General features: G+C 65.7%; 1 protein-coding gene across 13 annotated transcripts in view; it reads right to left on the reverse strand.

The window, feature by feature from the left end:
* Positions 1-3,119: 3,119 nt before the first annotated feature.
* Positions 3,120-26,080, reverse strand: part of IL11RA (interleukin 11 receptor subunit alpha) — a 65,434-nt gene continuing 42,473 nt past the window's right edge. For 3 of the 13 annotated variants that reach the window (XM_045021135.1, XM_045021129.1, XM_045021133.1), the window contains exons 2-13: positions 19,609-19,708; positions 17,264-17,324; positions 16,629-16,795; positions 16,147-16,261; positions 11,502-11,534; positions 10,036-10,202; positions 9,642-9,805; positions 9,421-9,562; positions 7,777-7,872; positions 7,022-7,121; positions 5,107-5,189; positions 3,123-3,607 (exon numbers count right to left, since the gene is read on the reverse strand). In XM_045021135.1, the coding sequence (XP_044877070.1) occupies positions 3,591-3,607; positions 5,107-5,189; positions 7,022-7,121; positions 7,777-7,872; positions 9,421-9,562; positions 9,642-9,805; positions 10,036-10,202; positions 11,502-11,534; positions 16,147-16,261; positions 16,629-16,795; positions 17,264-17,324; positions 19,609-19,708 (1,245 nt within the window). In that variant the 3' untranslated portion in view covers positions 3,123-3,590. Of the gene's footprint in view, positions 3,608-5,106; positions 5,190-7,021; positions 7,122-7,776; positions 7,873-9,420; positions 9,563-9,641; positions 9,806-10,035; positions 10,203-11,501; positions 11,535-16,146; positions 16,262-16,628; positions 16,796-17,263; positions 17,325-19,608; positions 19,760-19,779; positions 19,972-20,398; positions 20,443-22,946; positions 23,053-26,080 lie in introns of those variants that run through there. The other 10 variants (XM_045021125.1, XM_045021124.1, XM_045021128.1 and 7 more) reach the window with 10 other exon arrangements.

Below are 26,080 nucleotides of genomic sequence, written 5' to 3' on the forward strand. Positions count from 1 at the left end.
CCAGCCCCAACTAAATCATCCCAGCCAGGGCTTTGTCAAGCCGGGCCTTAAACACCTCTAAGGAAGGAACAGGAGGACTTGTGGCACCTTACAGACTAACACATTGATTTCAGCTCACGAAAGCTCATGCTGAAATCAATGTGTTAGTCTCTAAGGTGCCACAAGGATCCTGTTCCTTTTGCGGATACAAACTAACATGGCTGCTACTCTGACACCTGCCATTATCTAAGGAAGGAGATTCCCCCCCTCCCCAGGGAACCCATTCCAGTGCTTCACCACCCTCCTAGTGAAATAGTGTTTCCTAATATCCAACCTAGACCTCCCGCACTGCAGCTTGAGACCATTGCTCCTTGTTCTGTCATCTGCCACCACTGAGAACAGCCGAGCTCCATCCTCTCTGGAACCCCCTTCAAGTAAAAAGCGACGGAGAGTCCTGTGGCCCCTTATAGACTAACAGACGTATTGGAGCAGGAGCTTGCCCATAACGAGGTGGGGATTCACCCACAAAAGCTCCTGCTCCAATACGTCTGTTAGTCTATAAGGGGCCACAGGGCTCTCTGCTGCTTTTACAGATCCAGACTAACACGGCTCCCCCTCTGATACTGGACCCCTTCAGGTAGCTGAAGGCTGCTATCAAATCCCCCCTCATTCTTCTCTTCTGCAGGCTAAACAATCCCAGTTCCCTCAGCCTCTCCTCATAAGTCATGTGCTCCAGCCCCCTGATCATTTTCATTGCCCTCCGCTGGACTCTCCCCAATTTATCCACATCCTTCTTGTAGTGTGGCGCCCAAAACTGGACACAGTACTCCAGATGAGGCCTCACCAATGTCGAATAGAGGGGAATGATCACATCCCTCGATCTGCTGGCAATGCCCCTACTTATACAGCCCAAAATGCCATTGGTCTTCTTGGCAACAAGGGCACACTGTTGACTCATATTCAGCTTTTTGTCCACCGTAACCCCTAGGTCCTTTTCTGCAGAACTGCTGCCCAGCCATTCGGTCCCTAGTCTGTAGCAGTGCATGGGATTCTGCCGTCCTAAGTACAGGACTCTGCACTGGTCCTTGTTGAACCTCATCAGATTTCTTTTGGCCCAGGCCTCTAATTTGTCTAGGTCACTATGGCCTCCAGCGTATCTACCTCTCCCCCCAGTTTAGTGTCATCCGCAAACTTGCTGAGGGTGCAATTCATCCCATCCTCCAGATCATTAATGAAGATGTTGAACAAAACCGGCCCCAGGACTGACCCCTGGGGCACTCCACTTGATACCGGCTGCCAACTAGACATGGAGCCATTGATCACTGCCCGTTGGGCCCGACAATCTAGCCAGCTTTCAATCCACTTTATAGTCCATTCATCTAGCCCTTACTTCTTTAACTTGCTGGCAAGAATACTGTGGGAGACTGTATCAAAAGCTTTGCTAAAGTCAAGATCTATCACATCCACTGCTTTCCCCATATCCACAGAGCCAGTTATCTCCTCAGAGAAGGCCATCAGGTTGGTCAGGCATGACTTGCCCTTGGTGAATCCAGGCTGATTGTTCCTGATCACTTTCCTCTCCTCCAAGTGCTTCAAAATGGATTCCTTGAGGACCTGCTCCATGATTTTTCCAGGGACTGAGGTGAGGCTGACCAGTCTGTAGCTCCTCGGGTTCTCCTTCTTCGCTTTTTTAAAGATGGGCACTATATTTGCCTTTATCCAGTGGTCCAGGACCTCCCCCAATTGCCACGAGTTTTCAAAGATAATGGCCAGTGGCTCTGCAATCACATCAGCTAATTCCCTCAGCACCCTCGGATGCATTAGATCTCAACCCATGGCCTTGTGCATGTCCAGCTTTTCTGAATAGTCCTTGACCTGTTCTTTCACCACAGAGGGCTGCTCACCTCCTCCCCATGCCGTGCTGCCCGGTGCAGCAGCCTGGGAGCTGCCCTTGGCTGTGAAGCCCGGGCTTCTGCAGTGCCCCCCGCCGGTGCCCATGGAAGTCTCTGCCTGTAACACAGCAGCAAACCAGGCTCCTGGAGCCAGCGCAGAGACCCCCACCCCAGCCTTTCCCCCGGGACGGGTGGCAATCTGTGTGCGGCTCTGGCCCTGGCCAGAGCCCGTGCCCACGGTGGGACGGGGAGAGCAGGGCCAGCCTTCAGGGTAGCCGTGGCCTGCTGGGGCAGTGGCCACGTGGCCAGGATGGTGTTAGCCTGTGAAATGCCACCACAGAGCCAGCAGGGGGAGCCAGCATGCTGGGCCTGGCCCTGGCTTTGCCCCAATTAGCCGGGTGTGTTAACGAGCTGTAGAGCCTGAGGGTGCCCGGCCCAAGGGGGCCCCCAGACACACAGTGCGGATCCCTCCAGCGGTGCCCCATGCCCACTCCCAGGGCGTGCGCCAGGACGGGCGCCCTGCACGTTCACCCCGGCTTCCCGGGGTGCCCACCCGGCCCCTCAGCTCTGGAGCCGCGCCCGACGCCTGCCAGGCGCTGCACCCGGCCCAGGCCTCCGCTCTCAGCAGGGCCGGGCAGCCCGGACCCCTGCCAACCTCAGCCAGACACTGTGCCCAGTGCCCGCGCCAGGCCCCGCATGGCCCTGAGCAGAGGGGCCCCCGAATGGGGCTTGGCACCTGGGGCGGCTGCCACCACACGCAGGGCATGAGGGGCTGCCGGAGCCACGTTGGGCCTGTGCTGAGACAAGAACCGGGGGAACTGAGCCCTCACGTCCCCCTTCCCGCCCCCCAGCTCCTCCGCGCTCCCCGCCAGCTCCAGCTCCGGCAGATTCCGTCTGGATGTGGCTGCAGCCCCAGCCAGGTGCCAACACGTGGGAGCCAGTCCCGGGCGGCTGGAGAGTGGATCCAGGCAGCACCTCGGCCGCCCCCCCTCACCCCTGCTGCCCCCCTGCCTGAGCCCCTCTGGCTGGCAGGGGGCCCCGTCAAACCTCCCCCGGGGCCCAGCCGTCAGCACAAAGCAGCCCCCCATGGCGCCAGGGCCCCCCATGGCGCCTGGAACAAGCAGCGGCAGGGCTGGCGGCCCCCCCTCAGGCCTCTCTTCTGAGGGGTCGAGCAATAACCAGCCCAGCCCCCACTGGCTCTGCCCCCGCGGCGCTGGGCACAGAGAGCCGGCCTGGACCCCGCTGTCACAACCCCCTTTATTGGGATCCCGGCGCGCTGCCCCGAGGGGCCGGACAAGCCCGGGGGGGGGAGGGGGGAGTCCTCCCGGCCACGGGAGGGGGGGTTCAGGGTGGGGAGGGGTCAGTGTCACCCTCACTCGCCTGCCGGCACCCCGAGCCAGGCTCCCAATGTCCACAGATCCTCCAGGACCCCGTCCGCGCCTGGCAGCAGAGCGGGCTGGGGTGGGGTCCCCGTGTCCCCTCTCAGCTCCGCGGACCCCTCACCCCCCCGGCCAGTCCCCATCAGGTGCGGATCCGGCTCAGGTCCACACGCTGGCACCAGCGGCACCCACGGCACAGGGACGGACCATGGCACCGACCCCGTCGTCTCCCTCCACGCCAGCGAGTGTCTGTGCTGGGGTCTGGGCGCGGCGCTGGCAGGGGCGGGTGGCACAGTCCTGGGCGGGGCGGGCGGGCGAGCGGCGGTGTCTGCAGCTCCTGCTACAAGATCTGGGCCTCTGCGAAGAGGGAGAGAGCAGGTTGCAGAGGGAGGGGATCAGGGGACCCCCTGCCCCACTGATCGGCACTGCCCCGTGCCCGTAGTCACCCAGAACCGCCCTGCCTGTGGGCAGTGCCCGGCCTCCCGGCCCCAATCTCAGGGCAGACACTGCGCCCCGGCCTCATCCCAGCTCTGATCCACCAACCCGCTGCCCCCCTCGGCCCTGTCTCCCTGCCCCCATGCCATGCCCCCGTGCCACCGCCTGCCCCCCTCACCCGCACCGTCCTGACGTCCTGCACCCGGCCGTACAGGCCCACGGCCCGGGAGCCCAGCGCCACCCTCTGCTAGCCTATGGCACCTCCACGCTGCCCCGGGACACTCCATGCCATGGCACGCAGCGCCAGTCCGTACCCCCACCCAGAGCCGTGGGGTCCCATAGCGCCCCTGTGCAGCCCCACGCCCGCCCGCCGGCCAGCACGCTGCCCCACGCCCCCCCGACACAGCCCCACGCTGCCCCACGCCCCCCGACACAGCCCCACGCTGCCCCACGCCCTCCCCCTGTGCAGCCCCACACCCGCCCGCCGGCCAGCACGCTGCCCCATGCCCCCCCGACACAGCCCCACGCTGCCCCACGCCCCCCGACACTGCCCCACGCTGCCCCACGCCCCCCGACACTGCCCCACGCTGCCCCACGCCCTCCCCCCGTGCAGCCCCACGCCCGCCCGCCGGCCAGCACGCTGCCCCACGCCCCCCGACACTGCCCCATGCTGCCCCACGCCCCCCGACACTGCCCCACGCTGCCCCACACCCTCCCCCTGTGCAGCCCCACGCCCGCCCGCCGGCCAGCACGCTGCCCCTCGCCCCCCGACACTGCCCCATGCTGCCCCACGCACCCCCGACACAGCCCCACGCTGCCCCACGCCCGCCCCCTGTGCAGCCCCACACCCGCCTGCCGGCCAGCACACTGCCCCACGGCCCCCCGACACAGCCCCACGCTGCCCCACGCACCCCCGACACAGCCCCACGCTGCCCCACGCCCCCCCGACACAGCCCCACACCCGCCCGCCGGCCAGCACGCTGCCCCACGCCCCCCCGACACAGCCCCACGCTGCCCCACGCCCCCCGACACTGCCCCACGCTGCCCCATGCCCTCCCCCTGTGCAGCCCCACGCCCGCCTGCCGGCCAGCACGCTGCCCCACGCCTCCCCGACACAGCCCCACGCTGCCCCACACCCCCCCGACACAGCCCCACGCCTTCGCCCTGTGCAGCCCCATGCCAGCAGCCAGCACGCTGCCCCATGCCCCCCGACACATCCCCACCCGGCCCCACGCCCTCCCCCTGTGCAGCCCCACACCTGCCTGCCAGCCAGCACGCTGCCCCACGCCTCCCCGACACAGCCCCACGCTGCCCCACGCCCTCCCGCTGTGCAGCCCCACGCCCGCCCGCCAGCACACTGCCCCGCCCCCCCGACACAGCCCCACGCCCTCCCCTTTCCCCCCGGAGCCCAGGTCACTCACTGGGCAGGGCTCTCATGTGCACGGCAGCTGCCAGGAAGTCGTGCTTCTTGGTCTCGTCTTTGCTGGGCTTTCTCAGACGGAGGCTGGGGGCAGAGCAGAGGGTTTGGGGGCGCTCAGGGGTCTCCACGCGCTGGCCGTAGCCTCAGCCAGGCCCCCCGCAGCCCAGAGGGCACCCGGCCAGCTGGTGCCACCCCCTGCTCCGTAACCCCTTACAAGGATTGGCACTCGGTGCCCAGGACTGTCCCCCCGGCTCACCAACCCCTGGGGAGTGGGGTCTAGGTGACCCTGGGGCATGGGGGGGTTCCCTGGGGTGTGGGGTGACCCTGGGGCACATGGGGGGGTTTCCCTCGCATGTGGGGTGCCTTGGTGTGGGTGACTCTGGGAAACACGGGGGAAGTTTCCCTGGGGTGTGGGGTGACCCTGGGGCACATGGGGGGGTTTCCCTCGCATGTGGGGTGCCTTGGTGTGGGTGACTCTGGGAAACACGGGGGGAGTTTCCCTGGGGTGTGGGGTGACCCTGGGGCACATGGAGAGGGTTTCCTCATGTGTGCGGTGACTCTGGATGTGGGGTGACCCTGGGGCATGGGGGGGGTCCCTGGGCTGTGGGGTGACAATGGGGCACATGGGGGTTTCCCTGGCATGTGGGGTGACCAGCAAGGAGGGGTGCAGCCAGACACCCGGCCCCCGGGAAGGGGGCGCCCCAGCCTGGTAGGGATCCAGGCCCATCGCCGGCTCCCACTGTGGCCCAGAGACAATTCTCCAGGCCAGGCCCCCCTCCCCCCACCCCGGGCTTGGCCCTACCGAGCGCAGCAGGCCGGGGGCAGGGCAGGACCCGGGCTGGGGGTGCCGGGATGCAGCCGGCCGGCAGTGGGGTGGCGACAGGATTGGGAACTGGGAGCCGGGAGCGGGGCTGGGCAGTGCCAGCTCAGGCTGCGTCCCCGCGGTGCCCGGCCGGCTCCGGCTTGAGGGGTTCCCTAGTGGAGCCGCCCTCCCTTGCCACGTGCCCGCGGCCTGGCATGAGTCAGTGCAAGGCCTGGAGCCCCCCGTCCACAGCCAGCTTCCCGCAGGGGCCGGGCTCTGCCCTCCTTCCAGCCGGGTGCCCGTCCTCAGCCCGCCCGCTGCTGGTGCCTGCGGCCGTCGGGGTGCCAAGGGCCCTGCCCCACTGGGCTGAGGGGCTTGGCTGCCCTATTTCTCCTACAAAAAAGCCACCCAGAGACCCAGCTCGCCTGACCGACTGCCGTCGAGCAGCCCAGGGGCTGCGGGTCGGGAGTGAGGGGCACCGGCAGAGTTGTGGGGAGCCCAGGGCTGGGAGAGCAGGGGCTGCAGGTCAGGCGTGAGGGGCACTAGTGGGGCTGGGCTGTGGGGGGCACAGGGCTGGGTGTGGGGGGCTGGGGCTGGGCTAACAGGGGCTGCGGGTCGGGAGTGAGGGGCACCAGTGGGCTGGGTGTGGGGGGCTGGGGCTGGGCTAACAGGGGCTGCGGGTCGGGAGTGAGGGGCACCGGCGGGGCTGGGTGTGGGGGGCACAGGGCTGGCAGAGCAGGGGCTGCGGGTCGGGAGTGAGGGGCACCGGTGGGCTGGGTGTGGGGGGCACAGGGTTGGGCTAACAGGGGCTGCGGGTCGGGAGTGAGGGGCACCGGCGGGGCTGGGTGTGGGGGGCTGCGGCTCACTGCTGAGCTGCGTGTGGAGAAGCGGGTGGGGTCACCGTTAACCATTTCACTGCTGATCGGAGGATGCGGGACGGGGGCTGGCAGAGTCTCTTGCCCTCGCTATGTGGGGCAGAGCTCCATGGCATCCCTGGCGGGTGGGGGGGACACGGCCGCATCCGGGCCGAACCCAGAGGGTGAGCCCAGCACCCCAGCCCCTTCGCCCTGTGCTCCCGAAGGGCCCGTCCCGGCCGCGGGCGCGGGGCACCTACCAGACGGTGCTGGCGATGCCCAGGACCACGGCCAGGATGACGAACGCGAAGATCCCGAGCGAGATCAGGACGGCCACCTTCTCCAGGGGGTCGCTGCGATCTGCGGGCAGCGGGGACGGACGTCACTGCCGGGGTGCCAGGGCTCCCCACCCACTGCCTGGCCTTTGGGAAAGCGGCACGTGCCCCTTCCCGGGGACAGCGGCCGGGCGGCTCACTCTGTGCCATGCTGACGGCCGGCTCATTCTGCCAAGCCAGGCAGCCCCCTGCGAACCTCAGCCCCTGCAGCTCCCCCTGCCCTGGGCAGCTCCTCCCCCCCTCAGACCCCGCGTGCTCATGCCCCCACCCCAGGCTCTGGGTGTCCTGAACTCCCCCAAGGCCCACCTGGCTCCCAGGCTGCCCTCTGCAGGGCGCGTGGCAGGGAGGGGACCGAGGCCAGCGGCTGGCGGGCCCAGCGGGGGTGAGGCGGGTGCAGCCGGTGGGGAGCTGGGTCCCTGCAGCGTGGAGATGGGCTCGCCCCACGGCACCCAGAGAAGGGGGCCAGTCCGTACGCTGGCTCCAGGGCTGCCCTCCCTGCCCCCGGGCATCTCAATCTATGCGGGGCAGGTGTGGGCACGGGGTGGGGCCTTGCTCCCCCCACCAGGGTGCCAGGCGCTGCCCGCTGCACTGGCTGGGCCGGGATCTCGCCCTCGCAGCCCCCTGCCTCCACCACCGGCCCCAGCCGCCTCCCCTGCCAGCGCCGCGAGGGGGCCGCTCACCGACGGGCTCCGGGTTGGGGGCCAGCGAGGGCTCCTCGGCCGGGCTCTCCAGGCCGGCGTCGGTGGTGGCTTCGTCGCCTGGCGCCATGGTCAGGCCTGCAACCGAGGGCAGGAGAGAAGCAGGTTACTTGGGCCAGGGGCCGTGCCAGGCTGGGGGGAGGGCAGGTGGGGGCCGTGCCAGGCTGGGGGGAGGGCAGGGCGGAGGGAGGGCAGGTGGGGGCTGCAAGACCTTCACAGTGACAAGCGCTGGCCCAGGAGAAGCTTAGGGTCCCCAGAGACGCCTCCCTGCCCCGTCCCTTCAGCCCCGGCCCGGCCTCCCCTCCTCACCCGGCCCGGCCTCCCCTCCTCGCCTGGCCCCGGCCCGGCCTCCCGTCCTCACCCGGCCCGGCCTCCCCTCCTCCCCCGGCCCCGGCCTCCCCTCCTCGCCTGGCCCCGGCCCGGCCTCCCCTCCTCGCCTGGCCCCGACCCGGCCTCCCCTCCTCGCCTGGCCCCGGCCCGGCCTCCCCTCCTCCCCTGGCCCGGCCCAGCCTCCCCTCCTCACCCGGCCGGGCCTCCCCTCCTCGCCTGGCCCCGGCCTGGCCTCCCCTCCTCGCCTGGCCCGGCCTCCCCTCCTCGCCTGGCCCCGACCCGGCCTCCCCTCCTCGCCTGGCCCCGGCCTGGCCTCCCCTCCTCGCCTGGCCCGGCCTCCCCTCCTCACCTGGCCCCGACCCGGCCTCCCCTCCTCCCCTGGCCCGGCCCGGCCTCCCCTCCTCACCCGGCCGGGCCTCCCCTCCTCGCCTGGCCCGGCCTCCCCTCCTCACCTGGCCCTGGCCCTGCCTCCCCTCCTCACCTGGCCCTGCCTCCCCTCCTCACCCGGCCCGGCCTCCCCTCCTCGCCTGGCCCCGCCCCGGCCTCCCCTCCTCGCCTGGCCCCGACCCGGCCTCCCCTCCTCACCTGGCCCCGGCCTCCCCTCCTCGCCTGGCCCCGGCCCGGCCTCCCCTCCTCCCCTGGCCCCGGCCTCCCCTCCTCACCTGGCCCCGGCCTCCCCTCCTCGCCTGGCCCCGGCCCGGCCTCCCCTCCTCACCTGGCCCCGGCCGCCCCTCCTCACCTGGCCCCGACCCGGCCTCCCCGCCTCGCCTGGCCCCGGCCCGGCCTCCCCTCCTCACCTGGCCCCGGCCTCCCCTCCTCACCCGGCCCGGCCTCCCCTCCTCGCCTGGCCCCGGCCCGGCCTCCCGTCCTCACCCGGCCCGGCCTCCCCTCCTCCCCCGGCCCCGGCCTCCCCTCCTCGCCTGGCCCCGGCCCGGCCTCCCCTCCTCGCCTGGCCCCGGCCTCCCCTCCTCGCCTGGCCCCGGCCTCCCCTCCTCGCCTGGCCCCGTCCCGGCCTCCCCTCCTCACCTGGCCCCGGCCTCCCCTCCTCGCCTGGCCCCGGCCCGGCCTCCCCTCCTCACCTGGCCCCGGCCTCCCCTCCTCACCTGGCCCCGACCCGGCCTCCCCTCCTCGCCTGGCCCCGGCCCGGCCTCCCCTCCTCACCTGGCCCCGGCCTCCCCTCCTCGCCTGGCCCCGGCCCGGCCTCCCGTCCTCACCTGGCCCCGGCCTCCCCTCCTCGCCTGGCCCCGGCCCGGCCTCCCCTCCTCGCCTGGCCCTGGCCCGGCCGCCCCTGCTCACCTGGCCCGGGCGTGGCCCGCGCCTCAGCGCTCCACTCGCTCCAGTTGCCGGCGTCCAGGAAGTCCTTGGCGCCGACCTGCACCACGTGCTCCAGGCCCGAGAAGGCGTCGGTGATGACTTCAGAGAGGTTCACGGTCTCCACCTGGGCAGGGAGCGGGCAGAGGCTCGGACGTGAGGCCAGCCAGCCCCGCCCCCCCCATCCCCTCGCCCCCGGCACTCACCATGGACCAGGAGCCGTGCGCGACGGGCCGGTACTGGAGCCGGAACTTCAGCTGGAAGTGGGGCTCCTTGGGCCAGGAGGCCGGGTACTGCCAGTGGACCCGCAGCCGCCGCGGGGCCGACGGCACCGGCTCCACCACCAGCCCTTCCGGGGGGTCCGGCTTAACTGGACAGGGACAGACATGGGCAGCACCGTGAGCCCACACCGCTGGGCTCCCCCGGGGGCTCTACCGGGCGGAGGGGGGAGGACCCCGGCGCCCTCAGCCCAGTGCACCACAGCCCCCCCACTCGGCACGACTCGGCCCCTTGCTGGCAGCCGCAGCCCAGGGGCACGGAGCGGCCTGCCCATGGGGCAGCCTGCCAGGTGCCCGGGGGTGGGGGGGCGGGGGCACTCACTGATGGCCTGCATGGTGACGTCGAGCAGCCGGAAGCTGGAGCCCAGCGGGTTCACCTCGGTGACGTTGAGCCGGTAGGAGCTCCAGAACTCACACTTGGGCACGGTGCAGGTGCGCGGGCGCCCGGGGTCCTGCACGCACGGCCCCACCTGGCTGCTCTGGGTCCTGCTGATGAGAGCACAGGGCAGTCGGTGCCAGGTGGCCGAGGCAGAGCTGGCAAACACAGCCGGGTCGGGGCGCCCGGGCACCTGAGCCATGGCCCCAAAGTACCACACACCTGCACTGCAAACCAGGGAAGCTGGGAGTGCCCGTGTCCCAACTGCCCCCCAAATAGCGGGCACAGGGGGCCCCCTTGCACCAAAGCACTGGGCCAGCCAGTCTAGATGGGCATGCGCCAGGTAACCCCCTGCCCCGGCATGCCCTGCCCCCCCCACACACCCACTCACTTTTGCTCACCAGCCCCTCGTGCAAAGCCGTGCTGGCAGCCACGCAGGCACCCAGGAGCAGGCACACCCCTGCGAGGGGCTGGCCCGTGCGTGCAGGCCCGTGCGTGCAGGCCCGTGCGTGGCACACTCACACTCATGCAGACAGCCCGGGCACTGAGAGCCGGACCTTAGCACAAGGTCTAGGGCCCGAATGCCCGTGCCCGGCGGAGCAGCTGGCCTGGGAACCGCAGCAAAGGGAAGGCAGGGCACAGAGGCCATGGGACGGGGTGCTCTGGGGATGGGGCACGGGCCATGGTGCGGGGAGCCCCGGAGGAGGGCCGGGGCAGCGGTTCCAGCCAGGCCTTTTCCTCCGGTGGCAGGAAGGTGGGCACCAGGGCTGGGCATAGCCGCCGTGGCTCTCACACGCTGGCACAACAGGGAACGGGCCGGGATGTTTATCGGGTTGGAACCTCCCACGGGGGCTGCAGGGTGACGTGTGGGGGCCGGATCGGGGGGCACTGGGCCATGCGCAGACGGGCTCCGGCTGTAAGGCGGGGACCCAGCTCCGCAGGCCGGACACGGTAGGCCGGGGGTGAGCGGCTCCATGCTGGGCAGAGGCTGTCGGCTGTGGGCAGAGCCGGGGCCCCTGGCAAAGGGCTTGCCGGGCTGCCGTGGGTCCAGGACTAGGGGCGGGTCTCTGAGTCCCTGGCCAGGGGCTGGGACCAGGGGAGGGGGTGCTCTGACAGCTCCAGAGTCTGCAGCCCCCCCAGAGTGGGCAGTGCCAGGCAGGTTCCCCCACCCAGCCCCATGCCTCGCCTGCCCTGGGGGACCGGACGCGCCGGCTAATTGCTTATGCCATGCCAGGCTGGGCACTGGGCAGCACAGACACGGTGGGCGCTGTGGCGTGGATCAGAGAGCCCCAGCGAGCGCAGCGGTGCCCCGGCGCAGTGCCAGCCATCCCGGGGCAAAGGCACCCTCGGGAGCTGCAGGCAGGCAGGGTCCGGACTGGGCTGTAGGGGGGAGGGGAGGGGCTGGGTCCTACCTCCATTTCTCGTCGCCCATCAGCAATTTCTTCCTGTTCGTGGAGAGAAACGGGAATTGCAGCCGATGAGTCTCGGGCCCAGGAAGGGGCTTTGGAAACGTGCCGGCAAACCCAGCCGGGGGGCCAGGACCAGGGGCAGAGGCGGGGAGGGAGAGGGCACCCAGCTGGCATTGGGGGCTCCGGCTGTCACTGGTCCTGGTGCCCAGGGGCTGGAGAGACCCGTGCGCCCAGCGGAACCCCCGGGGAACTGCAGGGGGCCGGATGGAGTCAGCAGGGGGCGCTCTCCCCTCAGAGCCAATGCAGGCGCCCAGGTCCCAGTGCGGCGCTAGGGGGCGCTGTGACACTGGCCACGTCCCTCGCACACCAGGATCACTAGTGCTCCGCGCCTGGGAGCTGGGCGCTGCCTCACGACGTGCCAGGCTGCTGGGTCTGTGCCAGCATTAGCCCGCCAGTTCCTAGGGCAGAGCCGGCGTTGCACCGTGCAGCTGTGAACGGTAGCTCAAACGCCGGGGGCAGAGCTGTCAGCACCAGGATCCCAGGTGGGACTTGCGGGGGCGGTGGTGGGGGAGAACCCTGCTCAGTCTCTCGTCCGTTCCTGGGAACAGGCCGCAGTTTGTCACTTCCTGGCCTAAAGAGCGGCATGGAGCTGCCCCGTGTTGACAACAGCTGCTGTGCTCCACCCCAGAGGTGGCTGCATGTCTGTGCTGAGGGAAGCATGCATGTAACACTTGGCAAAGTGCCTGGGCGTGAAGAGGAATGACTGCCCCACACGCAGCCCGCTGGCGCCTCCTCGCCCCCCGACAGCCCTGCCCCAGCCCCGGCACCAAACCTCAGTCACGTCACACGTCCACGTGTCCCGGGGCAAGTCTGGGAATCCTGGGAGCGGCCCCACCAGGGAAGACCCCGCCGTGCACGGCCCCCCCTGCAATGCACTGGCCTGGGCCGTCTGGCTGCTGGTGACGTCCCGTGAAGGGACTGTGACGAAGTGGGACTGTTCTTAATGTTTCCTCTGCATACTGTGTGGGTGCCTCAGTTTCCCCTGTGCAGTTCTTAAGTGTGCATAGATGGCCGACACTTTGTATCCTAGCAACAAATGGCTGGGGCCCTTCCCCTTGCAAGGGGACGCTAAAGGTGAACAAAGAGATCAGGTGACCTCCTGGCCCGGGAAAGAGACAAAGGCCAGAGAAGGAGGGGCTGGAGGGGTTTCAGTTTGGAGCTGGTTGGGGACGAGGAGTAAGGGAGACGTGGGGGTCTGCCTCGTTGGGCCCCAGGATGGACCCAGCTGAGGGGTCCGGTTCTCTGCACCTACAAGCTCTGTTTTAGACCCTGTTCCTGTCATCGAATAAACCTCTGTGTTACTGGCTGGCTGAGAGTCACGTCTGACTGCGCAGTGGGGTGCAGGACCCTGTGGCTTCCCCAGGACCCCGCCTGGGCGGACTCGCTGTGGGAAGCGCCCGGAGGGGCAGAGGATGCTGAATGCTCCAAGGAGAGACCCAGGAGGTGAAGCCGTGGGAGCTTCTTGCCCTGCAGACAGGCTGCTCCGAGGGAGAGGAGGCTCCTCAAAGTCCTGCCTGGCTTGGTGGGGAGCAGTTCCAGAGCATCACCCAGGGACTCCGTGACACCATCTATCTACAGTGGATGAGAAGCTGGATCTGAGTCAGCAGTGGGCCCTTGTTGCCAAGAAGGCTAATGGTATTTTGGGCTGCATTAGTAGGGGCATTGCCAGCAGATCGAGGGAAGTGATTTGGAGTACTGTGTCCAGTTTTGGGCCCCACACTACAAGAAGGATGTGGATAAATTGGAGAGAGTCCAGTGGAGGGCAACAAAAATGATTAGGGGGCTGGACTTATGAGGAGAGGCTGAGGGAACTGGGATTGTTTAGTCTGCAGAAGAGAAGAATGAGGGGGGATTTGATAGCTGCTTTCAACTACCTGAAAGGGGGTTCCAAAGAGGATGGATCTAGACTGTTCTCAGTGGTAAAAGGTGACAGAACAGGAATAATGGTCTCAAGTTGCAGGGGGGAGGTTTAGGCTGGATATTAGGAAAAACTTTTTCACTAGGAGGGTGGTGAAGCACTGGAATGGGTTACCTAGGGAGGTGGTGGAATCTCCTTCCTTAGAGGTTTTTAAGGTCAGGCTTGACAAAGCCCTGGCTGGGATGATTTAGTTGGGGTTGGTCCTGCTTTGAGCAGGGGGTTGGACTAGATACCTCCTGAGGTCCCTTCCAACCCTGAGATTCTATGATTCTATGATTGTTCCCCTCTATTCAGCATCGGTGAGACCACATCTGGATATTGCGTCAAGTTTTGGGCCCCCCACCACAAGAAGGATGTGGACAAATTGGAGAGAGTCCAGTGGAGGGCAACGAAAATGTTTAGGGGGCTGGAGCACATGACTTATGAGGAGAGGCTGAGGGAACTGGGATTGTTTAGTCTGCAGAAGTGAAGAATGAGGGGGGATTTGATAGCTGCTTTCAACTACCTGAAAGGGGGTTCCAAAGAGGATGGATCTAGACTGTTCTCAGTGGTGGCAGATGACAGAACAAGGAGCAATGGTCTCAAGTTGCAGTGGGGGAGGTCTAGGTTGGATATTAGGAAACACTATTTCACTAGGAGGGTGGTGAAGAACTGGAATGGGTTCCCTAGGGAGGTGGTGGAATCTCCTTCCTTAGAGGTTTTTAAGGCCCAGCTTGACAAAGCCCTGGCTGGGATGATTTAGTTGGGGTTGGTCCTGCTTTGAGCAGGGGGTGGGACTAGATACCTCCTGAGGTCCCGTCCCACCCTGCTAGTCTATGATCCTAGGATCTATCTGCTGCGGCTCTGGCGAATGTCTCATTCACACACTAGCAGACAGAGGCACTCGGCCACTCCCTGGCAGCTGGCTTTGCCTTTTCCAGCACTCCCAGTGCTTTCCATCCTCGCTTCCAAACCGATCCCTGTGCAGACTCCCGCCCCCCGCGGCTTTGCCTGGGGAGCGCTCTGCTCGCCCGGCCAGCATTCCAGGGGGGGGGGGTGATGGCGCTGGGCCGTGAACAGGGCCTTCCCAGCTCCGACTTCCACCGCCGCCAGCAGCCGCCCTGGGCCGGATTTCTGCCTCGTGAAAGCCGCGCTCTGGGCGTGGCACTGGACCGGCTCCAGGCGCCTGGCCACGAACCCCCAGCTCTGGGGTTGTTTTAACTGAAGGAAAACAGGTTCCTCGAGCATGCGCCCCGCAACAGCCGCCAGAAAACGCCGCTCGGCCTGTTTTAATAAGCAGGGCTGGGTTCAAAGAACCCCTGTCGGATAACTGAGATAATGAAAAACACGGTTCAATTCTATTTCCCCAACGCCTGTCATCCGCGCGGGCCTCAAAGCACTTCCTGAGCGACAGGCAGCAAACCTCAGTCACTCTGATCTCAGCCCATCTGCAAAACCACCTCACCCTCCTGTTTGTATTTTGTGTAACGTAGGATGAAGGATAAAGGATAATCATGTCGTATGTATTCAGTGTATTGCTGCGTGGTATGACTGGGTTGGATTCTGCTGCCACCCGAACTGGAAAGCAGGAAGGAACGACCCTGGGTCATTGGAAAAAACACATCAGTCAGGCTGATGTTAAGGCAGGAACAGAGCAGAACAGTCCTTATGGCTGATTCTGGTACCTTTGGTTTTAGGCTAAGTTTTCATTACAGTATTTGCTAGAAGGTCTTGTTTCTTATCTGCAGTGCAAACGAAGTTGTGTAAGGTTCATTTGTAATCACTTCAGTAACCATACAACCCTTTCCAGAATGGATCCTGTCTGAAATCCTCTGGGCAATTGTTTGGGGTCACTAAAGGAGGGTGCATGGTTAAAGCCACCCCAACTGGCCAGATGGTCAGGAGGAAGTGAGAGACTTGGAGAGACAGCAGGAAACATCCATTGTCTCTGATGCTAAACGAGTTAGCAGCGCCGACAACCTCAGAGGTGAGGCAAACACTCCCCCCCCAACCAAAGGTGAGACAACGAATCAGAGATAACAGCGGAAAACCCCAAGATTAACCCCACGGAAGGACTAACAATCACAGAATGACATTGCAAAAGCCAGAGACTAAAATGGGCATTTACGAGTATAAAGCTGGGGTGTTTTGCCACAGAACTCTGGGTTCAGTCCTGCAAAGCCTCGGATCGCGACCGACAGAGCCCAGCTCCTCCCTCCTGCGCAATCTAACCAGCCGTTAGAGTGACTGGAGTGTGTGTGTGTGTGTGTGTGTGATTAAAGGCATATGCTAACTGATGTATTTTCAATACATGCAGCGTGTTGCCTTTTCCCATGTGCTTCTTATAAGCATAACTCTCCTGGGGACGAAACGCCTCCAGGCGCCTTGAGAACCAGCCACACCCGGAGCCATTCATCAGCAATACTTTTACAGCTCCCTCCATCTCATCTGCATAAACAAGGTTGGACTCTGCGTCTCCCCTGAACTGCAGCCAAGTCTGGGGTGGAGCGCAGTGCACAGGAACGCTGCACAGCGCGTGAGGCCAGGACGCGACAAGGACTCCCGTCTGCAGGGAGAACCGAAGGTGTTCCCCGAGCTGAGGCCGGGCGAGGCCGCCGTGGCTAACGCCCCAAAGCGAGTGGCATTCCCCACCCACCCCCTGCCTACCCCGCACACATGGCCCAGCCCTACCGGTAGGTGGTGATGTATCTGGTGGGGAGGAATGTCTCCACGCTGGGTGTCCAGGAACAGGAGAAATTCTCGTAGTCAGAAGCTCGGCAGGTGACGGACGGGATCCCGGGCAGGTCTGGTGCCGGAGGGAGGAGACATTCAGGGGACTCTCCAGAGCCTCCTGCCCCGACACCCGGGGCTTTGGGCTGTGCTGTGGTGAGAGGGCACTAGGGGGCGCTGTGCTGAACCGCACTGGGCTGGGTACCAGTGTCCCGGATGGAGCCAAGGGCGCCCATGGGGGTGCCTGGGTGAACGGATGGGGGGCGCTGCCCGCTGAGGCCCATCCCCTGGCCATGGAGCAGACGCGGGAGCAGGCAGCCCACGCCCGGCACAACCGGCCTCCCGGCGACACAGAAAGCAGCAAGCTGGGCCAGTCAGGTCCCAGAAGGGGCATCCCTGTGCCCAGCCCTGCCCCCGGGGGCCCCGCTTGGGAGCTGACTTACAGCCCAGCCGGAGGGAGACGGAGCGGAGGAGCTGCCCGGTCCCGTCATGGCAGCTGTAGGCTCCTCCCGCAGCGAGCTTGGCCTGTGGCAGCAGCAGGTCGCCGTCCCGCAGGATGCAGCCCTCTGGGAGCGCGGCCGCCCCGTCCCGCCGCCACTCCACCCCCGAGCTGGGGACAAGAGGCCGGGCACTCGGTTAGCAAGAGAGAGAGGGCCTGGCTCCAGGGCAGAACCGCTGGCACCTGGCACTGCCACATCCAGACCCAGCAGGGCTGGTTTGTGAGCACAGGAATAGCAGGGGATGCAGGTTGGGAGTGAGGGGCACTGGCAGAGCTGGGGGATGGGGGACCCAGGGCTGGACTGGCAGGGGGCTGCGGGTCAGGAGTGAGGGGCACCGGCAGAGCTGGGGTCGAAGGGGGCTGTGGGTTGGGAGTGAGGGGCACTGGCAGAGCTGGGGGATGGGGGACCCAGGGCTGGACTGGCAGGGGGCTGCGGGTCGGGAGTGAGGGGCACCGGCAGAGCTTGGGGGTCGGGGTCCCCCCTCCACCCCTCCCGCTGGGAGCTGGATCCGTTCCAGCCCTGGTGTGAGCAGCCCTGGACCTGGGACCAGGCACCCTCCCCCGCCCGGGGGGACCTACCGTCCGGGGTGGCCGGCACACGACAGGACGACGTCCGCTCCCACCTGGCCGTACTGCACACCTGGAACGGGCACAGAGCGGAGCGTGAGCGGGTGCCGTGGGGGGCAGGGGGGGCGGCTCCAGGGGCTGATTAGGGGGCGGAGACCAGCCAGACCTGCAGGTCAGAGGGCGATGCCGCTGCCCTGCGCTTCCCACGCTCAGGCAGGAGCTGGGGGGGGGGGTGTCTGCAGAGCCCAGCCCCCGCCTGGGAAGCCCTCCCCTGAGACCCCTTCCCTCCCCTCCCCTCCCCCCCAGAGCCCAGCCCCACCCCGGGGATCCCCTGCCCCGGAACAGGTCTCCTCTCCCACAGCCCCCCCACCCCCCCACCCCAACACGCTACTGTGACGTTATTGATATAAACTGGGACCATATAGAACATGGTTTGCAACCAAGGTCCTGTAGTGGCATCTTAGGTAAAGGGGGTCATATGAGGTGTCTAAGACCAGGTTCTGGGTTGCTGGTTAGGATTATGCTGTCTGTGTGTGTGTGTCATTTTGTAGTTGAAGTTATGAATATTGGCTCTGTACTGTCTGTATTTCAAACTTATGCTGTGCTTCTGGGAGACACCCCAGACAAGTTGGTGTCAGCTCTGCCTAGCCTGCTTGATGGCCCATTAAGGACCATCAGCTACACAACTGACCCATGGAGAGAAGGCAGACACGCCTTGTGACTCAGCAAAGTATGCAGGGACTGGCCCATGTGACTCCAGACTCCATTTTGCTGTGATTTTCCACAGTAAGGACAAAGAGGTTCTTACACCTGGAAAAGCCTATATAAGGCTAATGCCTCATCTCCATCTTGTCTTCAATCCTGGTTCTACCTCTGGAGGGACTTTGCTACATGTTGAAGCTCTACACAAGGGACTGATGACCCATCCCAGCGGGGGATGTTCCAGAGACTTGATTTGAACCTGCAGTTTATGCCATCACTGCTGCAAGCCTGAACTAAGAACTTTGCCATCACTGTATGTAATTGATTCCATTTAACCAATTCTAGCTCTCACCTCTACCTTTTTCCTTTTATGAATAAACCTTTAGATTTTAGATTCTAAAGGATTGGCAACAGCGTGATTTGTGGGTAAGATCTGATGTGTATATTGACCTGGGTCTGGGGCTTGGTCCTTTGGGATCGAGGGAACCTTTTTCTTTTATTGGGGTGTTGGTTTTCATAACCATTCATCCCAGGACGAGTGGCACTGGTGGTGATACTGGGAAACTGGAGTGTCTAAGGGAATTGCTTGTGTGACTTGTGGTTAGCCAGTGGGGTGAAACCAAAGTCCTCTCTGTCTGGCTGGTTTGGTTTGCCTTAGAGGTGGAAAACCCCCAGCCTAGGGCTGTGACTGCCCTGTTCGAGCGATTGGTCCTGCATTGACACTCTCAGCTGGGTCCCGCCAGAACCGCCTCGTCACAGCTACTTACAAACATGGAACTGAAGGGGCCCCAAAAGCAAGCGACACCGTCCAGAGCCTGGGAGGGGCCTGGCCCAGGAGAGCAGAACGGGGGCGGGGGCTGGGGATCAGCAGAGCTGGGTGGGGAGAGGAACAGCAGGGGCTGCGAGTCGGGAGTGAGGGGCACCGGCACAGCTGAGTGGGGGGGCAGAGGAAAGGGGAGGCTCAGGGCTGGGATAACAGGGGGCTGCGGGTCGGGAGTGAGGGGCACCGGCACAGCTGAGTGGGGGGGCAGAGGACAGGGGAGGCTCAGGGCTGGGATAACAGGGGGCTGCGGGTCGGGAGTGAGGGGCACCGGCACAGCTGAGCGGGGGGGCAGAGGAAAGGGGAGGCCCGGGGCTGGGATAACAGGGGGCTGCGGGTCGGGAGTGAGGGGCACCGGCAGAGCTGAGTGGGGGGGCAGAGGAAAGGGGAGGCCCGGGGCTGGGATAACAGGGGGCTGCGGGTCGGGAGTGAGGGGCACCGGCACAGCTGAGTGGGGGGGCAGAGGAAAGGGGAGGCTCAGGGCTGGGATAACAGGGGGCTGCGGGTCGGGAGTGAGGGGCACCGCCAGAGCTGGTATAGAAGAGAGGATGAACTGCCGGGTTATTTAGCCTGAAAGCAGGACCAGGCTCCCCCCCCTCCCCCCCCAGCAGCCTGGCCATTGCTGGGAGGTCACAAGGGTGGATGCTCTGAGCAGGTTTCTCATCCTGGTTCTGACCCTGACTCGTTCCAGGACCGGGGGAAAATTCACCGTGCCTCAGTTTCCCCATGTGTAAACTGGGGATGGTCCTTCTGAGCCCCCACCCAGGGGTCTGGGGGGGCCAGTGCTGTGCTCGGCTTGCATGGCTGGTAGGAGCCGAGCCTTCCTCCCACTCACCTTCCTCTCGCCAGCCTTCCCCCGCGGTGACCGAGGCCGACACCAGGGCTGCAGCCAGAAGCACCATCACCCTTCTGAGGCCTGGGGTGGGAGCGCACATCTGGGGGGAGAGAAAACACCCCGTTATCCCAGCGCAGAGTCCCCTGCGCCCAGCCACTCCCACGCACAGACCTTTGCTCTGGCCGCGCCGGCCAGGGCTGGGCTCCAGCAATCACTGGCCAGGGCTGCCTGCCCCAGAGCCCCTCCCTGCGGGAAACAGCCCCACGCCGAGCCAGCACCCCGGGCTTCCCTGTGTATCAGATCGGTCCCGGGGAAATCAGACAGAGGGCAGCCGGCACACACGGGCATGGAGGCACACAACCCTGTGTGCACACAGCCCTACACACACAGAGCCCTGAGCGCGCACACACACACATATACACACGGCCCTGAACACACAGCCCTACACACACATACACGGCCCTGAACACGCACACACACACTCACACACACACACACAGCCCTGAACACACACACACACACACACACATACACACAGCCTTGAACACACAGCCCTACAAATACACACACACACACACACAGCCCTACATACACATACACGGCCCTGAACACACGCGCACACACACACACACAGAGCCCTGAACACACAGCCCTACTCTCACACACACACACACACACACACACACACACACACACACGGCCCTGAACACACAGCCCTTCTCTCTCTCTCTCTCACACACACACACACCCCCCGCCAGGGATCTGCCTAGCCCACTCCCGTCTCCAGCACCTCCCAGGCGGGTGGCACCCCTGAGCCAGCCGGGACGGCTCCATCGCCAGCGGCTGTCCAGGCCCAGCTGGCTCTGGCTCTGGCTCTGGCTCTGGCTGGCTGCCGGCTCAGAGCGGCAGGGTCGCCCCTTGTGCCTGCCCCTGAGCTCGGCCTCTGCCCCAGCCAGGGGCCTGAGGCTCGGAGACTTTCTGCCCGGCTGCAGCGCCCCGCGGGAGCCGCTCCTCGGGTGAAGGGGTCCCGTCACCAGCCCCCGGCTCGCCCCAGTTCCCTGCAGAGCCGCGCTGGAGGGACAGAGCGAGCGGGGCCTCGGGCTCCCACAGAGCCGCGCCGGGCCCTGGCCACCTGCCCCTCCCTGCCCAGCCGAGCCGGGGAACGTGGCCACCAGGCGCCGTGGTGGGAGAGCCCTGCAGAGACGTGCCGTGTCTGGGGCCAGCGCAGCCCGGTGCGTGGCTCCCCCTCCGCGCCCGGGGCACCGCGCCGCACCCCCAGCCAGGAGCTTAGGAGACAACAGCTGCCCTGCCACAGGCCTCTGCCCTGGCTCCTGCCAATGCCACCCATGTGCCACGGAGCCGCTCGGCTCGCGGCCCGGCCCCTCTCTCAGGACACAGTATCTCTCCGCAGCACTGGGGGGTGGGATAACAGGGCTCCGGGGTCCCCCCATCGCCCTGGGGGGTGGGACCTGAGCTGTCTGGGCCAGCTCAGCTCCAGGGACAAGCCGCCCAGTACTGGCCTTCTCCGCGCCGTGTCTGAGGGCGAGGAGCCGCGGCCCAGCTCCTAACTCCCTTGGGCGTCAGGGACAGTTTGGAGCCTGAACACCTCTGAGGGTCTGGGCCTGAGTGTCCAGCTGCTGTGGGCAATATAGAGAATCGGGACCAGCCCCGGAAACGCCCCCAGCTCCCCTATGGCTCCCTGCCCCCAGGGCAGAGCACCCAGCTGCCTCCTCCCCCGGTCTCCCGGGTCAGCCCCCCACCCCCACGGCACACAGCCTGGCCTGCCGCCCCCCAGCGCCAGGGCCGAACCCCGGCACAGGCACGTCCTCGCCGGGCAGACGCAGGGGCACGGGGACCCCGGGAGACCAAAGCGGCCGCCGGGCCTGGCCCCGTACAGGAAGCTGCCCGGTAACCCTGTGAAACAGGCGGTGGAGGTGCCCACGTCGCCGCACAAGGACAGCAGGTGGGGGGCGGAGGGGGCTGCGCCTGGCATGGGGAAGAGGGGCTGGTTCACACAGCCGGGTGAGAGACATGACTCCAAACACAAAGGCCACGGCCACAACGCCAGGATCCTGCCTGCCCTAGGACCCCCAGCCCAGAAACCGAAGACCCGGACCTGGTGCGTTGGGACCAGGCCTAACGGGGGACCAAAGTAACTGCCCCCCCCCACGCCCATCGGGGTCCTCGAAAAGAAACGGGCGGCGCCGGCTGACAGGCGAGAGAAGGGGAAGGAGCGAGGTTCACCGCCCCCTCCCACCCCAGCTGTCTCTGGGACCGGGCTCCTTCTTCACCCTAGTCCTGAGAGACGTCCTGACCGGCACCGGCCAGAGCGAGAGACCCAGACGTCATCGCCACCTCCCTCTAAATCCCACGTGCGCCCCCTCCCCGTGTGTTCACTCCCCCCCTCACTTCTCGCTCCGATCCCCCGTCTCAGGGCTGCCCAGAGGATTCAGGGGCCTGGGGTCTTCGGCAGCAGGGGCCCCCCGCCGCCGAATTGCGACCGAAGACCCGGCAGTTGGGCGGTAGGTCCTGGGCTGGAAGGACCCCCCGCTGCTGAATCGCCGCCGAAGACCTGGGGTGGAAGGACCCCCCACCACTGAATCGCCGCTGAAGACCCGGGGCGGAAGAAGCTCCGGGGGCCCGGGCCCCGCGAGAGTTTTCGGGGGCCCCTGGAGCGAGTGAAGGACCCTGCTCCAGGGGCCCCGAAAAACTCTTGTGGGGGCCCCTGCGGGGCCCGGGGCCTGTTGCCCCTCCTGCCCGGCCCCCCCGGGCGGCCCTGCCTCTTCTGCCTCGGGCTGACGAGCGCCCGGCGTAGCCTGCGAGCAGAGAGGCAGCGGTGCCGGTCGGTACATGGCCGGGTCTGGCTGGGGCCGGTCAGTGGGGTCGCAGGGCCAGGGCCGGACGCGGCAGGTTCCCTCTTTGCGCCTCTTTTCTCTCCCGTTTGGGTGGGTTTGTCGGGTTCTAGCCACCTCAGCGAACTCCCCGACTGCCCAGAGGGGCAGCCAGCGCCGCCCGATACCAGCCAGGAGTGGCCAGGCCCAGGCGCCGCCAGAACGGAAGCCGGACTCAGCCCTGTCCTTGCCTTTCCCTGCCTCGGAGAACAGGCCCAGCCAGCGCGACTCCGACCTCAGCGGTCCGGGGTCACTTCCCTTTACTCCCGTGCTCGAGATTCGTATTCCCACAGCCAGGGGGGGACGAGAGGAGAGTCTCACGGCAAATCAGGACGTTCATAACTGAACTGGTTAAGAAGAGAGTAAAAGCTTCCTGACTGGCTCGGTTACCACTGAAATCAGCCCGTGTTTTACCCCACGTGCTGCACGGAGCCGCAGCAGACGCACCACGAGACACTGGCAGCTCGCGGGCTGCGGCTGGAGCCTCGCCGGGTCAGCGGCTGGTTCGGGGCGTTTGCCAGGCCGAGCTCGGTTCTCCAAGCCCTGGGCCATGTCTGACTCTGATCCCGGACAGCTTCAGGGCCACGTTACCCCTTTGACTCTCTGGGCCCATCCATCAGGTCACTCGCCGCCGGCGCCTCCAGAGGCTAGTCAGCCGCAGCCGCCTGGGCCCTGCCCGACCCCCACGGGGAGCTGGGGCTGCCAAGGGGAAGCGGTTGGAGCCCCAGGGCGGCGGAGGGCTCGGCTCTGGCCCTGCGTGGGTTTCTGGCTCTCCTGGCCACCCGGGCATGGCCTGCAGTGATCGGCAGCTCCAGCGTCTGTCCTGGCCCAGCCCCCATCTGCCACGCGAGGAGAGCAGCCCAAATGCATCACTGTTCACCGCACACGGAACATGCGTGTTGGGAATATGTTGTCACGTGAGTTAATCCAACCCAGGGGAAATGTCCCCGCTTCCCACCGCCAGCCAGGCTGGCTGGGGGCTTCTGGCTGCCTCTGCCCCCACGGGGCAGGCGAGGTTCATGGAGAGGCTCCCAGCAGAGACAGCAACATTGCAATGAACTCCCCACGGGGAAGGATGCCTAGTGGGCAGAGCACTGGCCTGGGCATCAGGCGACTTGGCTCCATACCTCAGACCTGTCCCCGCCCCTGTGTCTCTGTTTGCCCTCCCGCCCTGTGTCTGTCACGGCTGGTCGGACCGTGAGCTGAGCAGGGCAGGGACCCAGGCCCTGCTTTCAGTTCCACAACATACAAATATCTCCGACACGCAGCTCAGCTCAGGGGAGGGGAAAGGGCTCCCGGGCCACACCGTGCTCCGTTCCCGGGTGTCCGTGTCAGAGCCGGCTCCCGGGGGCTGGGGCAAGCCGGCGGGCGGGGAGGTCCCTGCGGAAGGCTGCCAGGCCGCTCCGGGGCGTGCACGGGGCAAAGGTCGGTCCCCGGGAGGGAGGCGCCGGAGGCTGCACTGAATGAAAGTCTCTCTCTGGAACTTGGCCGGCTGCCTTGGCTGGCCTGTAAGTCCCGGGCTGTGAACACTGCGAGCGGCTCAGGGCCCCATGACTCACGCCGGGAGCCCGGGGAATCGGTGTGCTGGCTGGGGGCAGGCGGCACAGCTGACGGTGCGTTGGCCATTCCACAGCGCTTACTGGGAAACAGGAGCCCTGCGCCAGGAGCCCCGGCTGCCATTAACCCTTTGCACGGCCGTTACGGAGACGTGTCTGCCAGCCGGGGCAGGGAGCGTTCCCCGAAGTGCCTACAGGGCAAGAGGGGAGCGGAGACGACACCGCAGTTTATTACCGATGGTGTGGGCCTGCCCTGGACCACCAGCCACGGACCCCACGGCGCCCGGCGCCACACACAGACCAGCGGCTAGAAATTGGTACTGTTTGTTCTCACAAGTTTGCTGCTTGATCCAGGCTTCCATCCTGTGCCAGACAGACAGGCCTGGATTTCTGAGTATTAATAGGTCCCCTGCAATGGCGGCCAGAGGCACCGATCAGCCCAAACTCCTCCCTCGGGGCAGGATCTGGACTAGGGCCACGGAAAGGTGGCAATGTACGAATGGCCTGGAGGACGCAATCCCTCTAGGATCTTGCTTTGCAGTCCTGGCACAGCAGGTTGGCGGGAGCAGCCGGGGGTGTGGAGGGGGCAGGGGGAGGGGGGGCGGAAATTAGAAAAAGATGTGACTGGCGTGTTTTGCACTGGTGAGGTTTCATTTCTCTGGCGTCTGTTTTTGCCTGGCTCGTCTGTTGCAGTTGTGAGCTGCGGCGGGGGGGGGGGGCGCTGCCTGTATTGTGTGTTCGTACAGCACCTGGCTTCATGCCTCACAGGGGCCTCTGAGTGCGAGTGGAGTACAAGGAACGAGTGTTATAATCAGACAGTCAGGGTCATTTAACGACAATTACACGCCTCCCGCGTGCAAGGACAGCGTTTGTGCACAGGAGCGGCTCGGAGCAAAATCAGCCTCCCCGTGCGCTAGGTTCTGTACACACACGTAACTATCCCAACAGGCACAGGGTGGGAAGAGAAACTGAGGCACAGAGTGGGGACGTGACTCCCTGACCCCCCACTGTGCGGAGAGCAGCGTGCGGCGGGATCCCCCCTCAACCCAGAGAGCCGCACGCTACAGCTGGGCGCAGCTCAAGCCTTCCATCCCGCAGGGCCCTACTCGGCACGAAACGGTGACATTTCCAAACACGGTTCACTTCAGAAACACTGACCCAGCCTTGGCCAAGCGCATGCACGTGACCCAACGGCCACTGGATGTCAATGTCCCCACGGAACAACCCCCTGGACCGGATAGAAACACAAAGAGTGTCGATAATTTCCCATCTAAACGCTCCGAAATCGGGAATTCGGAATTGGGAACGTCTCAGCGTTCACCGTGGGAAACTTCCCACTGGTTCCGGTCATTGCCCGGAGCCCGGAGCAGGCAGCGAGGTCGCGCTCCCTTTGGCCGGCCCCAGCCGGGCGCAGGGCAGAGCACCGAGATGTCTGAAATAGTTTGACATGGAAAAAGCACCAGGCAGCTCCCGTCCCAAGGCTGGAGTGTTTGTTTACACACAGATTCCTGGGCTCAGCGTGCGGGGGGGTGGATGGCAGCAGGCAGGCCAGGCTCCATGCACCGGGCACCGAAACATGACTCAGGACCCACATGAAATCCACGAGGCCGGTGGGGCTGATTCTCACTGTCTCAAAGAGGCCAGGGAAGAGGGGGGTGGAGGGAGATTCAGATTCCCTTAATGCCGGAGTCAATCCAGAGCAACTCTACATCCCTTTTAAAGAGCACCCCGCTCCGCCCCCCCGGCGGGATCTCGCCTGCACCGTGCGTCCGAGCTCACGCAGGTGGGGGTCCGTCACGCCGGCAGGGGCAGGTCCAGGCCCAGGTGGTTCCCGGAAGTACCCAAACAGCCGGGAACGTGCGAGTGGCAGCGTAAGTCCAGCCCTCGGACTGACCTCTGTCACAGCCCGGGTGGAAGAGTCGGCCTGGCCTGAGTGCCCCCGGCTTTCCCCCAGACGCGCCTGGTTTCGAGTTACACCGCGGGGAGCTCGCAGGGCAGGGGAACCGAGCCGAGCCGCAGTGCCGC

This window comes from Mauremys mutica, chromosome 6 (genome assembly GCF_020497125.1).
Source record: "Mauremys mutica isolate MM-2020 ecotype Southern chromosome 6, ASM2049712v1, whole genome shotgun sequence".
In the NCBI taxonomy this organism is placed as follows: Eukaryota; Metazoa; Chordata; order Testudines; family Geoemydidae; genus Mauremys; species Mauremys mutica.